At 41.8% G+C, this 18,353-nt stretch overlaps 1 protein-coding gene across 1 annotated transcript in view; it reads right to left on the reverse strand.

Annotated features, from left to right (window-relative positions):
- The window catches only part of LOC137652236 (uncharacterized), a 352,081-nt gene that overhangs the window by 63,411 nt on the left and 270,317 nt on the right, over positions 1 to 18,353 (reverse strand). The window contains 2 exon segments of the mRNA XM_068385477.1: positions 8,458 to 8,700; positions 13,724 to 13,957. Of these exon segments, the coding sequence (XP_068241578.1) occupies positions 8,458 to 8,700; positions 13,724 to 13,957 (477 nt within the window).

The raw sequence follows: 18,353 nt of genomic DNA on the forward strand, positions 1-18,353 counted from the left end.
TACACCATGCAAGGCTAAATACCCTCCAGGATAGCCACTCCAACTGAAGGGAGGACAGTAAGGATGGTTTTGAGAAGAAAAATAATCAGAAAAAGGAAAAGACAACCTCTTGATAAACCACCAGGCATCCATGGCCCTTCTATTAAGCCTGCCCAACACACCATTTCAAAAAAACAAGAGGAAGAAAAAAAAAATAAGATAGAATAGTGTGCGTGAGTGTACCCTCAAGCAAGAGAACTCCAATCCAAGACAGTGGAAGACCATGGTACAGAGGCTATGGCACTACCCAAGAATAGAGGTGGATAAAAAGCTTTTGGCCCCTTGTAAGAAACGGGAAGATTTTCTGTTATAATACTCCAACCTTTAAAAAGGACCAGGAAAATTTCACAAAACAAACTATGAAGAGACCAACAACACAACTTCGAATCAAACTGACCTAAAAGGCAACAATTCCAATCTTTACAGGCAGAGCCCCAATCCCCAGTGCTTCACAATATTTTATAGAGATAAAAGAACACTTGGATGCAGCCAAGAGGAAGGATGTGCGCCAATTCATTTCAAAGGGACCTTAATAACAAACATCTGCAGGTCAGGGCTGGTCTTCAACATTATCAAAAGCATTGTGCTTTTTCTCGCTGAGGACTGAACATAGCCTCAAAAGGCCTGGGTTGGTCATGGACCTCAACCGCCACCATGACGAAAATTATCAAGGTAAAAACCTTATAAAGGAGCCATAGAGAAATGGAAAACTCTAAAATTCCAAGCCAGATTTTTAAGTATATCAAAGATACCCAACAAAAAAATTGGGATCTTCAACCTGTCTAGTCTCAACAAACATATCAGATGAGAAGCATTTAAGGTGGCGTCCATTACAAATTGTCCTCCAATTACTACGCTGCAGAGTTTATACCTGTAATATAGACCTCATATGCTTATTGGCACATACCTACAAGCCCTCGGAAGGAGTTCACACAAGTTTAGAATATCAAAATCGTTTAAAATTTTGCTATGACATAGTTCTGTAAAACCTTTAAGCAGGCTTGCACAATGACTTTTTCAGAGGTACACTGATAATCTAAGATCCACTAACTGCACCCATTTCCCAAGACGACATGACCGGCACCAGACTAAAAAGCATCTGCCAGGTACCAATTTCTGCTGTCCTATGGTATTAGTTCTTGAAGAGAGCAGAGCTCTTTGATCCCATATAAGGATAAAAAGTTGCCAGCACAACATGAAATACCAGTAGCTTACCTAAACTAGCCGACATTGATTTACAAATAATAAAAATGTTTGTATTTTGAAATTACCTAAACAAAATTCAAAATCAATAACATTAAATTTCTGCCTGCTAGAAATGGCTACTTAAAACTTGAAGAATTTCCAAAATGTATGCCTTTGTCAACTTTATTTTTCCTATAATTCTATGGTAACACTTACTTAGTCTCAGAATTTTATCTTATAACATATTACCTTGAACTGAAGAGCATTACAATTGTCAAATTACATCTGAAACCAAGTAACAAAAATCTAATTTCTGGTACACTTAAGCAACAAGCTGAGTATATGTTTAAACTAAATCATGATGAGCTTGAATAAGTTATAAAATGCTTAACACTGAAAGAAACAGCAGCATTCCTGTCTATGGTGAATTTAGCAAAGCTTATGGGAGGACATGCATTCCTTTAAAAAATTGCATGTGATGCTTATTACCAAGAGACAACATAGGTATATACCACGCACTTCCCTTATTTACAAGAATTAGTGATACAATTAAAATGTTATTTTGATAATAAAATAAATTTTTGAATATACTTACCCGGTGATTATAATACCTGCAACTCTGTTGCTCGACAGAAAACTCTAAGGTAAAAATTCGCCAGCGATCGCTACACAGGTTGCGGGTGTACCCAACAGCGCCATCTGTCGTCCAGATACCCAGTACTCAATGTAAACAAAGAACTCAATTTTCTCCTCGGTCCACTGCGTCTCTATTGGGGAGGAAGGGAGGGTTCTTTAATTTATAATCACCGGGTAAGTATATTCAAAAATTTATTTTATCAAAATAACATTTTTCAATATTTAACTTAGCCGGTGATTATAATAGCTGATTAACACCCAGGGGCGTGGGTAGAGACCATCAAAATATGTTTACATTATTCTGAGCTAAGAATTTTTATTTCATTTTAGAAGTTATCAAAATAACAAAAAACAAAATAAATAGGTACCTGGTAAGGAAGTCGACTTGAACAATTACTCTGCCTTTTTAAGTATGTCTTCCTTACGGAGCCTCGCAATCCTCTTAGGATGCTGAGCGACCCCTAGGATCTGAAGTATCAAGGGTTGCAACCCATACAACAGGACCTCATCAAAACCCCTAATCTAGGCGCTTCTCAAGAAATGACTTTGACCACCCGCCAAATCAACCAGGATGCGAAAGGCTTCTTAGCCTTCCGGACAACCCAAAAACAACAATAAAAACATTTCAAGAGAAAGATTAAAAAGGTTATGGAATTAGGGAATTGTAGTGGTTGAGCCCTCACCCACTACTGCACTCGCTGCTACGAATGGTCCCAGAGTGTAGCAGTCCTCGTAAAGAGACTGGACATCCTTAAGATAAAAAGACGCAAACACTGACTTGCTTCTCCAATAGGTTGCGTCCATTATACTTCGCAGAGATCTATTTTGTTTAAAGGCCACGGAAGTTGCGACAGCTCTAACTTCGTGTGTCCTTACCTTCAGCAAAGCTTGGTCTTCCTCACTCAGATGGGAATGAGCTTCTCGTATTAACAGTCTGATAAAATAGGATAAAGCATTCTTTGACATAGGCAAAGATGGTTTATTAACTGAACACCATAAAGCTTCAGACAGGCCTCGTAAAGGTTTAGTTCGTTTTAAATAGAACTTAAGAGCTCTCACAGGGCATAAGACTCTTTCTAGTTCATTTCCAACTATATTCGATAAGCTTGGAATATCGAACGATTTCGGCCAAGGTCGAGAAGGCAGCTCGTTTTTGGCTAGAAAACCAAGTTGTAGAGAACATGTAGCCGTTTCAGATGAAAATCCGATGTTCTTGCTGAAGGCATGAATCTCACTGACCCTTTTAGCTGTGGCTAAGCATACCAGGAAAAGTGTCTTTAAGGTGAGATCTTTTAGGGAGGCTGATTGTAGCGGCTCGAACCTGTCTGACATGAGGAATCTTAGTACCACGTCTAAATTCCAACCAGGTGTAACCAAACGACGCTCCTTCATGGTCTCAAAAGACTTAAGGAGGTCCTGTAGATCTTTGTTGTTGGAAAGATCTAAGCCTCTGTGACGGAAGACTGATGCCAACATGCTTCTGTAACCCTTGATAGTGGGAGCTGAAAGAGATCGTTCTTTCCTCAGGTATAAGAGGAAGTCAGCTATTTGAGTTACAGAGGTACTGGTCGAGGATACAGATACTGACTTGCACCAGTTTCGGAAGACTTCCCACTTCGATTGGTAGATTCTAAGGGTGGATGTTCTCCTTGCTCTAGCAATCGCTCTGGCTGCCTCCTTCGAAAAGCCTCTAGCTCTCGAGTCTTTCGATAGTCTGAAGGCAGTCAGACGAAGAGCGTGGAGGCCTTGGTGTACCTTCTTTACGTGTGGCTGACGTAGAAGTTCCACCCTTAGAGGAAGAGTTCTGGGAACGTCCACTAGCCATCGAAGACCTCGGTGAACCATTCTCTCGCGGGCCAGAGGGGAGCAACTAGCGTCAACCTTGTCCCTTCGTGAGAGACGAACTTCTGCAGTACCTTGTTGACAATCTTGAACGGAAGGAATGCATATAGATCTAGATGTGACCAATCTAGGAGAAAGGCATCTATATGAACTGCTGCTGGGTCCGGGATTGGTGAGCAATATATTGGGAGCCTCTTGGTCATCGAGGTTGCGAAGAGATCTATGGTCGGCTGGCCCCAGGTGGGCCAAAGTCTCTTGCATACATCCTTGTGGAGGGTCCATTCTGTTGGAATGATTTGTCCCTTCCGACTGAGACAATCTGCCATGACATTCAAGTTGCCTTGGATGAACCTCGTAACTAGCAAAATGTTTAGACCTTTTGACCAGGTGAGGAGGTCCCTTGCGATCTCGTACAACGTCAGTGAGTGGGTCCCTCCTTGCTTGGAGATGTACGCCAAAGCCGTGGTGTTGTCCGAGTTCACCTCCACCACTTTGCCTTGAAGGAGAGACTTGAAGCTTTTCAAGGCCAGATGTACCGCCAGTAGCTCCTTGCAGTTGATATGCATTGTCCTTTGACTCGAGTTCCATATTCCCGAGCATTCCCGACCGTCTAATGTCGCGCCCCAGCCTACGTCCGATGCGTCCGAGAAGAGAACGTGGTTGGGAGTCTGAACAGCCAGGGGCAGACCCTCTCTGAGGCTGATACTGTCCTTCCACCATGTCAGGCAAGACTATCTTCTCGGAAATGGGGATCGAGACCGCTTCTAGCGTCTTGTCCTTTTTCCAGTGAAATGCTAGGTGATATTGAAGAGGACGGAGGTGTAGTCTTCCTAATGACACGAACTGTTCCAGGGATGATAGCGTCCCTATCAGACTCATCCACTTCCTGACTGAACATCGTTCCTTCTTCAGCATGTTCTGGATGCATAACTGGGCTTGGCTTGTTCTGGGGGCCGACGGAAAAGCCCGAAAAGCTAGACTGTGAATCTCCATCCCTAAATATACAATAGTTTGGGATGGGACCACTTGTGACTTTTCCATATTGACAAGGAGACCCAATTCCTTGGTCAGATCTAGAGTCCACTTTAGATCCTTCAGACAGCGACGACTGGAAGAAGCTCTGAGAAGCCAGTCGTCCAAATAGAGGGAGGCTCGGATGTCCGCTAAATGAAGGAATTTGGCTACATTCCTCATCAGCCTCGTAAACACAAGAGGAGCTGTGCTTAGGCCAAAGCACAGGGCTTGAAACTGGTAGACAACCTTTTCGAAAACGAATCTCAGAAAAGGTTGGGAGTCCGGGTGGATGGGGACGTGGAAGTAGGCGTCCCTTAGGTCTAACGAGACCATCCAGTCTTCCCTTCTGACCGCTGCTAGAACCGACTTTGTGGTCTCCATGGAGAACGTCTGTTTTGTGACAAAGACATTCAGCGCACTGACGTCTAGCACCGGCCTCCACCCTCCTGTCTTCTTTGACACCAAGAAGAGACGGTTGTAGAATCCCGGGGTTTGATGGTCCAGGACTTTGACTACCGCTCCCTTCTCTAGTAAGAGAGACACTTCCTGTTTCAATGCTCGTCTCTTGTCTTCCTCTCTGTACCTGGGAGAGAGATCGATGGGAGACGTTGCTAGAGGGGGTTTTCGTACAAACGGGATCTTGTACCTCTCTCTGAGCAACTTCACAGATTGTGCATCTGCGCCTCTCTTTTCCCAGGTCTGCCAGAAGTTCTTGAGTCTGGCTCCCACTGCTGTCTGAAGAAGTTGGCAGTCAGACTCTGCCCTTAAAGGACTTGGTTACTTTCTTCTGTCCACGTCTCCCTTCGGCACGAGCACCTCCTCTGCTGGAGGCTCTGCCACGAAAGGGCGGAATAAAACGGGACGCTGGAGTGTCCATCTTTGGTCTAGCTGACAAGGTAGGCAAAGGGGTGGCTTTGCGAGCAGAGGACGCAACAAGATCGTGAGTATCCTTCTGTATCAAAGAAGCGGCAATCTCCTTAATCAGGTCCTCTGGAAAAAGGCACTTGGAAAGAGGAGCAAACAGAAGTTCGGATCTCTGGCATGGTGTAACTCCAGCTGAAAGGAATGAGCATAGGTTCTCACGCTTCTTAAGGACACCGGACACAAAAGATGCAGCAAGCTCATTAGACTCATCACGTACGGCCTTGTCCATGCAGGACATGATGAGCAAGGAAGTCTCCTTCTCTGTCGGAGAGATCTTTCTGCTTAGAGCTCCTAGACACCAGTCTAAAAAGTTAAAAACCTCGAAGGCTCTAAATATACCTTTCAAAAGGTGGTCCAGGTCCGAAGATGACCAACATATCTTTGAGCGTCTCATGGCTAGCCGGCGGGGAGAGTCTACAAGACTTGAGAAGTCGCCCTGGGCAGAGGCATGAACTCCCAAGCCGAGAACTTCTCCCGTGGCATACCAGCCGCTCGATCTAGAAGAGAGTCTAGCAGGGGGAAACGTAAAGGCTGTCTTCCCTAAACTCTTTTTGGACTGCATCCATTCTCCTATCACTCGTAAAGCTCTCTTGGACGAGCGTGCGAGGACGAGTCTAGTAAAGGCAGGAGAGGTTGACGGCATGCCTAACACAAACTCTGACGGAGGAGAGCGCGGAGCCACAGACACAAACCGGTCTGGAAACATCTCTTTGAACAGGGCCAAAACTTTCCTAAAGTCCAAAGAGGGTTGCGTAGACTTAGGCTCGTCCAGTTCTGAATGCGGTTCATCTACGTGTGCAGCACCATCATCATCAGAAAGCCCCTCATCCGAGTATTGAGGAGGAAGCGGCAACGGAGTGGGTAACGGCTGGTTAGCTGAGTCCGGTCGCACGGGTGCATGCGTGACTGAGCCGGACGCAACGTCATGGAATTGTCGCCCAGTCTGTGAGCTGGCAACAACCATAGAAGCGCGAGGACGCACAGCGTCTACTCCAGACTGTCTAGACCGATGTGGGTGAGCAGTGGCAACCACACTGGGATGCGGAGGTTGACACACCGCGTCAAAACAAAACAACTCTGACGGTTGTTGAACCTCACGAACGTCAACGGATACCTCCGTGCGTCGCTGAACGTCAACATGCGGCTGGCAGATCACACTGGAACGCATGGGTGGCGGAACTTTCTCAACTGGAGTGCGTGAGAAGGTTACCTCAGCGTCCCCAGGACGCACAACCGAGCGTGTGGGTGGTTGTAGGCAAGGAGCTGCATTGGCTGGTGCGGCAGCAACCTTCTCCGCACGAAAGTCCTGCATAAGAGACGTTAGCTGAGACTGCATGTCTTGCAGTAAAGACCACCTAGGGTCTGCAGGAGCAGGTGCGGCGACAGACGGTGTAACTGTCTGAAACGGTACCGCTTTACCTCTCTTAGGAGGTGAGCAGTCATCGGATGACTGCAGCGAGTCCGAACTGACCCAGTGGCTACAGCTGAGCCGTTGGACTTGCGCGGAAGGGACCGACTTGTGCTTTAACGGTCGTGAGACCTCGGTCCATGGTTTCTTGCGAGAAACACCTTCCGAAGACGAGGTATAAATGGGCTCTCTCGTCTTTGATAGGCAGGGGCGATCTTGGGTAGATACGCCCGATACCACGGAGGGAACGTCTGTTCGCTGATTAAAGCCTCTCGAACCCATTTGTCGTACGACATTGCTTCTCCCCTGGACTTGGGAGCTTGCAAGAGGTCCCAGACTAGGAGGACGACAGGCACGAACAGACGAACCCTCAAGCGCAACACTATCCACAACACTATCACTCACTTTAACACTTCCCACTGCACTTTTACACTTCAGCTCCTTCACATCCGCCATGAGCTGGTTACGGTCACTAGCCAGGGACTCAACTCTCTCACCCAGAGCTTGGATGGCACGCATCATGTCAGCCATCGAAGGTTCCTGAGTGCCAGAAGGGGGGTTAGGAGCAACCACTACAGGGGAAGGAATAGGTTGTGGGGCATGAGGAGAGGAAATGTCAATAGAACGAGAGGAACTTCTCCTAACTCTATCTCTCTCTAGCCTACGTGTATACTTTTGGAATTCGATAAAATCGAATTCCGAAAGCCCAACGCACTCCTCACATCGATCTTCCAATTGACAGGTTTTATCCCGAATTGGAACAAACAGTGTGAGGGTCGATAGAGGCCTTCGGAAGACGCCTTGAACAGTCCCTAGCATTGCACTTCCTAAATTTTGGGACTTGTGAAGGGTCAGCCATTTTGAATTGGTCAAAGGGGAATTCAAAAACTATCAAAAAGTCATCAACAAAGAATCCGTAATCAAAAAGAGTTCAAGGAATGCGAAGAGAAAGCCTGCACAGCGAAAGCTCAAAACTAGAATAGTGTACTTCACCAATTAGTTGTGAAAACAAATCCAGTTTAGCAACAGCGAATAAGCACGTCTTGTCGGTAGCACGACAGAGAGAAAATTGAGTTCTTTGTTTACATTGAGTACTGGGTATCTGGACGACAGATGGCGCTGTTGGGTACACCCGCAACCTGTGTAGCGATCGCTGGCGAATTTTTACCTTAGAGTTTTCTGTCGAGCAACAGAGTTGCAGCTATTATAATCACCGGCTAAGTTAAATATTGAAAATTAACAGTACCAGCAGGAGATTTTAATATTTTTTGAAGAAAAATCACATAGAGTAATTTTGAGTAAAACCTGAATACTATTTTGTACGTAAGATCTTGGAAGTATTCATAATGTTGAAGAGTTTAGTTAAAACCAGTTTCTCTTAGCAAATTGAAATATGCTTCTTCACAAACCTGAACTATATCTGTGCCATGAACAGATTCTTCATCTTCTTCCTCCTCTTCTACAAGAGGCAAGAACTCTTGTTCTAGTTCTGGCACTTCTAAATTAGCTGTCGAGCCTTGCGGTGGCTCAATTCTAAACTGCTCAGCAGCTATAGTATAAGGAAGCTCTGAGGGGAAAATTTCATCCCAATATTTGTCTTGAATAAGTTCTGGATGCTCACTATGCATCTCGTCTACAATCAAGTATGATACCTGGAACGATTGAAAAAAATTCAATTTTAAAGCTTCACATCAGAAAAGATAGAATCTGATAAACACTGCAAACAGTATATTGAATGAATAAACAGATACTTAACAATGAACAGAGTGAATAAGATTAATTTTCTAAAATTAACCAACTCCTTTTACAATATGCACACTTTTCATATAAAAACCCAAATCTTTTTATCTGACATAACAGTAAACTGAAAAAGGACCCAGAATTAAATCCAACTAAGATTTGACTACGGTAAAAAATAATTCTGCATGGAACAAAAGACTAATGGAAATTCAAGTTGGCAGAAGTTGAGGAAATGCATTGTTTACGTTATAAAAGCCCTATACAGTACAGTAAATCCAAGCACATCTTTATAGCAAGACAAAAGAATGAAACAGTACAGGATTTTCAGGAAGTTTCATTGAAATCAAATATTTTTAAAACTGATCTAAAATCAGTAATTCAACTGATGGACAAGGAGATCAAAAACTTCAGCAAATTATTTTTAGTAGTAAAATGTAGAATCTGCATTAAGATGAAAACATAATAGAGATGTACAGTAGTAAAATTTACAAAAATGAGAGTACTTTGGAAGTTGAACTGAATGATGGCAGCTTTAAGCCCTGTAACAGATAATAGGCTACTTGGTCTTCATTATTAAAGAGTATTGTATAATTGTACATACATTAAAACAAATAATCAAATAACTGCTTATTTATCAAAGTTTTACCTACTACTTCCATAGGCACTCTTTAGCTTCTTACGTATTACAGCAATATAGTAATTTTTCAATAAAAATTAAAAGCCAAAGAGAACAGCCGCCCTGAAAAATACTGGACGGCCCAATGTTCAACCCCCTTACTATTAATAGCATACCTAAGCAGGATTTTATTATTTGCCATGTACTGTACCTGGAAACCTGCACTAGAAAAAAAACATATAAATGTTAAAACTGAAAATTGCATATGCTAAAATAACAAATTTGTATTTTTCCTAACTAAACAAACCTTAGCTATTTAATAAAGGTATTACTTTCGGCGTAGCTGAAATGACAAGCCATTGATTTTTAACGAGGGTTTACTACCCACACCTAGATGTTTGAGTACAGTATTGAGCATGTACTTTATCTTAATAGCTGAAATGAGCAATTTATTTTCATAAAATAGGAAATACAAAATTTCACAATATTTTCCAAACTAGTCTTAGTTACTGGCATATTCATTGACTTAGCACCAATTATAAAAAAAACAATCTACTATTGATTTTGATAAAAATTATTTAATGTACTATACTGTATAACTAATACATGACCCCAAGCTACAGTAGGTGACGAAATTAAGAAATGTTTCTGTGCATCAACCTGTCCCAACATTAGAGAAACACACTTATTCCTTATGCTTAATCTATAAACACAAAGACTGTTGTTGCCTCAGAAGCCCTATCTGAAATAATTTTATTTGAACAAGATAATCCAAAATAGGATTATAATCCTGATGACCTGCAAAATTATCTTCTATAAGATTTTAAATAACCACTACTATAGAATGGGCAAGAGAGAGTATTTGAAGAATACTCCCCACTTTATTAACAAACCACATTTATGTACTTAACCAGATTGCAAATCCTGCATTTGATGATCTCCTTTTATTACTATTGATTATGGGTTCAGGCAAAGTAATTAACTATTTCGTGGGAGAAAAGGCTTAAACACTAAATGGGAACCAGAAATAACACTTTTTCTTTGCACAAGATATAATAATTCATTTATTCTATTTATGACAACTTAGGAATCAAAACTTGAGTAATTTGTTTAGCTACCTTTCAGAAATAAGTTTCTTTAATGATTAAGTAGGAGATACCTCGTCAGAATCATGCTCTTTCTCCATATCATAATTTTCCTGGGCTGGTATATTTTCGAAATATTAATTACAGACTTTTTCTTTAGTTTACTTTGAACACACACCTCTATGTCTGAGCTGGGCAAAGTGACCTGGGCAAAGTGACTTGTTTTGGCAGTTAAGGTACTAGCACCTACTGTACATTCACACAATTAGGGAAAATTAGGGAAGATGCACTAGTGACCAGGCCTACATGAGATTGTTGTGCACTGACATCCAAAACACAATGCAACCGATTAGCTTTTGCTGATACTTTGAATAGATTTATTAAATATAGGTGCATACTGTTCCACAGGAAAAAGAATATCCCTGCCATTGATAGATGTAAAAAGTCGTTACTCACGAGTGCATACAGTACTTCAATTAGCGGAGGGATACTAAGATCAAGTCTACCATCTCAGTCTTTTACTTCGGAATTTAGTGATTAAAATAATCAGATGATCACAGACAAGCAATGGTTTTGCAGTTGAAGGATCTTTAGCAATTTGAGAGTACGAGGTCCAGGAGTCTGACCGACGGGTGGGATCGCCTGCGCCCACAGGGGAGGGCTCAACCTCCCAGAAAGAAGTCAGATATTAAGCAGGCGCTTACCGGAGGAGTCGGTACCGTTCCTTGACCTGCGGGCTTGACCTGGAGTAACCCGAGTTGCACTGTTACCCGGCCGTTCCCCAGAGAGGACCAGCAGAGGAGCAGCTTCGGGAAGAGATTGGGGGGGTCAAAGGAGAAGACCACGACTTCTTCGACTTCGAGGATGACCCCAAAGGCGAAGAATCGCTCTTAGCCTTCTTCTTTTTTCAGTCTCCCAAATCTCTCACACTGGGAGGCAGACCACTCCCTGCACTCACTACAGGTATCATCCAGGGAACAGTGGCGGCCCCAGTAATTTGGACACAGCAGGTGGGGGTCCGTCTCTATGGAAGACATGAAGGTACTGCAGGAGCGGCCTTCAGGACCAGGACAGGTATCCACGGGACTTCCAAGCAGAAAATCAAGCACACGTCTGACAGAAGAAGAATAATAGTATTACCTAATGGCAAGTCTCTAATGGGAGAGAGCAGCAGTGTGACCATCCTCTACCAAGCTGCCAGAAAGAAAAGTGGTTGCTTTGCCAAGGTGTGTGAGTGTGGTAGTCAGCTACCCCCCTCCCCCCCCCCTCCGCTAACTAGCGGTTAGGGTGATTATCCGCACTAAAATTATCATGGCTCGTCTTTCAGCTTTGTCGAAAGTATATCCCTATACAGGTAGTCGTCAACTTACGACCATTTCTTCCACTGTGATGATGTCAAAAGTACGACGGAAAAATTATCCTGGGAAATAATATACATTTTTGTTTAAAAACAAACTAATTAATCTTCGTAAGTTAGCATTTTCTTATATTGATAATATACAGTATCCATTTTCAGCAAAAAGATACATTTTTAATATCTGTGTTCATATATGTCTGGTGACGTAGTATTACTGGCAGAAAGCAAGCAGGCAATAGAGTGATTTCCTTCCAATAGGCTAACGATTGGTGTTAGTATTCCCATTATTGAAACAGCAAGTAATAATACAAAGCATTTTGTGTGCGTGTATCTGTTGTTATACGTACTACTTAGCATAAATTTTATTCTACACTAGTTTTATTTCATCTCTGATAATAGATTGATATTCATTCAAAGTAAGTACAATAATAGGACAAATATTTTCTTAGAATAATATATTTTCTTTCAAATAATAAAAATTAAATACTTTTGCTTGATAAGTTAGTACATGGTATTTTCTTTCATTTCTTACAAGAAAATAGAAAAGGGTTTTACATATTTCGCAAGTCATTCTTTATCGAGTTCACGTCACATGTTCTGTGACGTCATATGTGTGAAGAATGGCGTACTGGCAAACCGAAAGATTTCCTTTCAGTGTATTACTGAATAATCTTATCAATGTATTCCAATATCGAATAATTGATTAATGATACAAAGAATTTCTCATACTGTCAAAAGACATTAAGATTTAATGAGAGAGAGAGAGAGAGAGAGAGAGAGAGAGAGAGAGAGAGAGAGAGAGAGAGAGTGTGTGTGTGTGTGTGTGTGTGTGTGTGTGTGTGTGTGTGTGTGTGTTTTAACTATTAGTAAGGTCTTTAACAAACTATCTGTGATACTCTATAACATATTGGTGCTGATGTAATATTCATTATGAAGAGATTTCAAATGTTAAGAAAATTATATAAATAACTGTTTTATTTTTACTGTATGTGCGCATAATCGCAATACGGTTCTGTGACCTTGAGATCAATTGATGCCTACCGAAAGTAAATCAAAAGTAATAGTTGATTATTGAAATGCTCAAGAAATTGAAAAATAGAATATAAAAATGCTTCAATAAACCAAAATTAAACACAATAATGTCAAATGAGATATGAAGGCTTGACAATGAACTAAAAATTAAATACTGTATGAAACTTTTAATAATGAACTACCGGAATGAGCACGCACACAAACACGCACAGAGAAAACCGAGAAAATATTAAAATGAATAATAATGGTTATAAATGAACTGTATGAAAACTGTGATATCCTGTAACATATTGGTACTGATGTAATACTCATCATGAAGATATTTCAAATAAATTAAGAAATTATGTAGAAAATAAACCATACGTATGTAAGCAATCTTTCGATACAGTAGCAGGACCTTCAGATCAGCTAACCATAACCAAAGGTAAACAAAACATTAAGTATTTCTTAACTGTTAAAATGCTTCTGAAATTAAAAAATAGAATAGAAAAATATTTCAAGAGCATATAATACCCTAAGAAACAAGATAATGAAATCATAATATACAGTGAGAAAATATTGATAAAATATGACAGATGGTTTCCGAACCATGACGCATAATAATAAATCTACAGAAACCTAACTTTTAAGTTTGACATAAGTCCAAATTGAGTTACAACACACCTATCTCGGTCATAAGTCGACGACTACCTGTAAATAGTGTAGGGTTTGTATCTGTGTCGGAACAAACCACTTGCAGTACTATAATATTATATTTACAACAAGATAATTCATTACTGAATTATTAATAATGCAGTTTATATTTGTAAATCATTAAATAACACAGTTAACATTTTCATTGTTACCTGTAAATTCCTGTCCACCAACCAATTGACTTCAAAGTCATCATCATCCTCTCCAAAAGGATTTACAAGAGATTCAGCCACTTTTAACCAACCCATGTAAAAAAAAAATTGAAGAAACGTAAAAACTGGAACATAGAAGTCAATGTCTTGCTTGGGGATATTTTGCTTTGGATCCAGGAACTGACGACCCATGATTGTGCCAATAAAAAACGTATACACAGATAAAGTAACAACCTGTAAAAATTCAAATCAAGAATAATTCTGGAAAATATTAAAAGCTAATCTGCATAAAATCTATTCACATTACAAAATATGATAGAATTAAATATAAATCATCATTATAAAAAAAGCCAAGAAAGAAACTTAAGAATTTCTAAGTTTACATCTTTAAACTTACTGATAAATAAAAAAGGGATTTTGACGAAGGAAAAATCTATTTCTGGGGAGAGACCTGTGACGCCCGGCGAAAAAGTCCTTCTTTGTACTTTTTCTGATATAAATCTTCCAAATATACCAGAGAAAATTAAAAGCATGGAATGCAGAGGTTACAACCCTCGCGCGAGCACCTTGTTGGTGTCGTATATCTAAAAAGGGCGTTTGTAAAACACTATTCACAGGCTGTCTTCCATTTAGATAATCCCTTCATCAAAGGGGGAGGGCCGTGACAGGCCCTAGAGAATACAGTTGGGTTACCCTACCGACACCTACCACTCGCGCTCACCAGGTCATCCTTCTGCAAGAACATATGGCTTGGCAAGGAAAGGGTGGGTCCGTACAAAAATAATCGGGAAGGGTTTCGCCGGGCGTCACAGGTCTCTCCCCAGAAATAGATTTTTCCTTCGTCAAAATCCCTTTTCTGGGTCGACCTGTGACGGCCGGCGAAAAAGTACCAGAGAATGCCTTCCAAGCCCAATAAATTAATAACATAATGAGGAGAATACAATCACCATGTACGACAATACTATGATATAATAAAGTAATCGTCCAATTACCAACCAGCCAAATGACATAGGGAACGTAAGGTTAAATAATAATGACGACAAGGAACCAACTGAGTGTCGAATCGCAAAAGGCATCAAACCTTACATGTCTAAGTATATCTAAACATTAAAGGAATGGTAACTACAATAACAGTTAAACCATAGGAATTAAACATGGCAAATATCATAGGGCTAACGAACTACCAAGGAGAGCGGCGACGTGGTGTGAGTGGCGGGTAGGAGGGTGAAGAGAAGAGATGGAAGAAAGGAAGAAGAGATTAATGGGGAGGGATAAGGCTCCCCTCTGCCATCGTCGGGTATTTAAGGGCCTGTAAGATCTTTAGATATTGGCGTTTGACAACCATAGGGGATTTCCAACCCGTATATTTTTTAAAATCATCAAAGTCCCTGTTCTGGAAGTCATTGTTGGAGGCATCTACTGTCCGTATATCATGAGCCTGGGGAAATGATTCCGGATTAGTATGTTTAATGAAGTAGAGGATTTGTTGCCTGATACCGTGAATGGAAATAGTACCTCCTTGTTCCCTGATAACCAAGGGGCCAGACGAGCGGGTGGCAGTTCTAGCTAAAAAGGGGCTTGAGAGTGTGACTGTACACGGAGAAAAATCCTGGGGATGAAGAATAATCTTCCGAGGGGAGCACCTATTTTGCGGATCCTCATTTTTTAGCTAGGAAAGCTTTGTCTGGAAAAGGAGTACTTCGGCTGAAGGGAGGAAATCTATGTTTTCTGGGTTTCGTGAGAGAGCTGCTAGTTCTGATGTTCCATCACCTGAGGCCATAGCCGTTAGAAATAAAGTCTTCCTAAGAAGAGTGATATAAGAGCAGGATTCATTGTCCGTGTCCATCGCAAGTTTGAGAACACCGTTCAGAGACCAAGAGTCCTTTTGTGGCCGAACCGAATGTCGAAGCCTAGCACATGTTTTTTGGGGTTGATGAGAAATAGGAATCAGCTAGGTTAATGTTGAACCTAACAAGGAAGATCTTCTTCAAAGCTGACTTGATGGTGGTTAAAGTGCTAACTGTTAGGCCTTTGTCAAATAGGAACCTCAAGAAAGAGATGGATAAATGCGGGGACATACGAGTATGGTCTGCACTCTTAGGGGACCTACTAGTTGTTAACGGCCGAATCATATTGGCGAATTGTCGAGTCCCTTTTGTCCCATTCGATGAAGAGATCGTTTTCCGGTTCAATGTTCGCATCTCTACGAGCTGCCAACTTCCTCTGGTCCACAAAGTTAGAGTTTTGGCTATCCTTGAGTAATCTGACACAGTGAGTTTGGATACTCGGGTCAGTTTGAGGAACGGGATCCGGATGGGACTGAGTTTCAACTCGAGGAGGAGAGGAAACCAACTGTTCTTGGCCAGTGAGGTGGTACTAAAGCCACTGCGCCCCGGAAGGAGCGTAGTTTGTGTAAAAGTTTTTAGAAGATTCCCTGGGGGAGATAGGGAAATCTTCTTCTAATGGTTCCAATCCCAGGGTAATGCGTCCATGGCATAAGCCCGAGGGTCCAGGGTTGGGGTCACATAACAAGGAAGTTAGTGATTCATCTGAGTTGCGAATAGATCTACCTGGAGGCCTGGAACGAGCCTGAGTATCCACCGGAATGAAATTATGTCTAGAGACCATTCTGACTCCAGTGGATCCGTCCTGGATAGTGAGTCCGTTCTCACATTCTGGCCTCTCGCTAGGTGAGGTGCTGACAGGAACCAGTTCTCTTCTGTTGCCCAGGCGAAGATAGTGACCAGGATCTGATTCAGGTTGGGTGACTTGGATCCTCCCCTGTTGACGTAGTGTACTGCGTCTGTGCTGTCTGACACTACTCTGATGTGGGTCGACCTCGGAGGAGAGTCTCTCTTCAGGGTCAAGAACACTGCCATGGCTTTGAGAACAATGATATGGGACTGTTTCATGGAGAGTGACCAAGAACCTGAAACATCTGATGTTCGGAGTAATCCCCCCCCATCCACTTAGAGACGCGGCTGTATGGAATGTCACTTGTGGAGGTGGGAATTGTAGAGGAACCGATTTGGAGAGGTCCTTCGGTTCGGACCATGGGCGTAGTCTCATTTTCAAGACAGAGGGGATCTTCGAGACCATGTCTCTTATAGGTACTGTAGCTCTCTTTCTCCAAACTCGATTGATGTCTTTGAGTTTGGCTTTTATTAGGAGATCTGTTACTGAAGTGAATTGGAATAGTCCGAGGATACTTTATAAGGCTCTTCGGACACCTGTTTGTGTTTGAGAAAATTTTTTTATCTTGGAAACTATTCCTCTTACCTTTTGGAAGGGAGAGACACCGTGTGCTTCGAAAGGTCCCACTGAATGGCTAACCATTCTAAGCGGCCTGATGGTTGCAGGCAAGATTTTTTGGAGATTGACCCGAAATCACAGGTTGTCGAGAAATTGAAGTACAGTGAACCCTCGCTACTCACCACTTCGCGGGGTTTTCCCATAACCCATATATATATACATATCGCGGATTTTCCGGAAAATTCGAAAATACCGCGAAATCTGAAGACAACCAAATACGATATTTTGTTACCTGTAATTCCATTAAATTAGTAATATCTGCTCTTACTGATTGTTCATTGCATTACATATGATATACAGTGATACCTCGGTACTCGACCATAATCCGTTCGAGATCCGTGTTCGACCTCCGATTTGTTCGAGTACCGAATTTTTTTTCCCCATAAGAAATAATGGTATATATTCTATTCCGTTCCCAAGCACTCGAACAGGCCCAAAATATTAATAAAACGTGTACCTAAACAACAATAATTATCTAAATGTGTATGAAATTGGTCAGAAAATCCTATAAAACAATTTTAAACCATTTACTGTACTAAAATAAAACAATTTTAAACCATTTTCTGTACTGTAGTGAACATACCTTTGAGCAGCGGTTCGATGGCATACAGGGATGGATGTGGAGAGGATGGAAGGGGGAGGTTACTGCTTGGAAGGAGAGTCCCCTTCCATGATGTGGCGGGGTAGTTCTCCTTCAGGAGTTGTTTCTCTCTCCAATGAAAGGGTGGGCAGATCTATTTCAGGGGTTTCTTCTCTTCTTTGTCTCTTCTTTGGAGGAGAAACAGGCTTTGATGTAGCAGCTTTCTTTTCTTTTGTGAAAAACTGGTCTATTGTTAATTGTTTCTTCCTCCTCTGCAGTATTCTTCGAAAATGATACATGACACTATCATTAAACATATGCACTGCCCGGTTTGCTACTGCAATTTCTGGGTGGTATTTTTCAGCAAAAGCCTGCACATCTGCCCACTTGGAACAAATTTCATTGATGAGAGAACTTGGAACATCCTCCCTTACCTCATCCTCTTCTGAAGATTCCTGCTCCACAATCAGATCCTGCTGCTGTTGTTGTTGCAGGTGCAACAATTCCTCCACAGTCAACTCGGTAGAATGGCTTTCTACAAGCTCATCAATATCATCCTTGTCGACCTCAAGCCCCAAACTCCTGCCCATGACAACAATTTCCTCAACGACATCAGTGTCATCAGAAATTACAGGGGTAGCAGTGCTTGGACCCGCCTCTGGTTGGAAACCTTCAAACTCCCTCTCTGTGACACATGATGGCCACAGCTTACGCCAGGCAGAGTTCAATGTCCTATAG

The sequence above is a fragment of the Palaemon carinicauda genome, chromosome 13, assembly GCF_036898095.1.
Source record: "Palaemon carinicauda isolate YSFRI2023 chromosome 13, ASM3689809v2, whole genome shotgun sequence".
Taxonomy (NCBI): domain Eukaryota; kingdom Metazoa; phylum Arthropoda; class Malacostraca; order Decapoda; family Palaemonidae; genus Palaemon; species Palaemon carinicauda.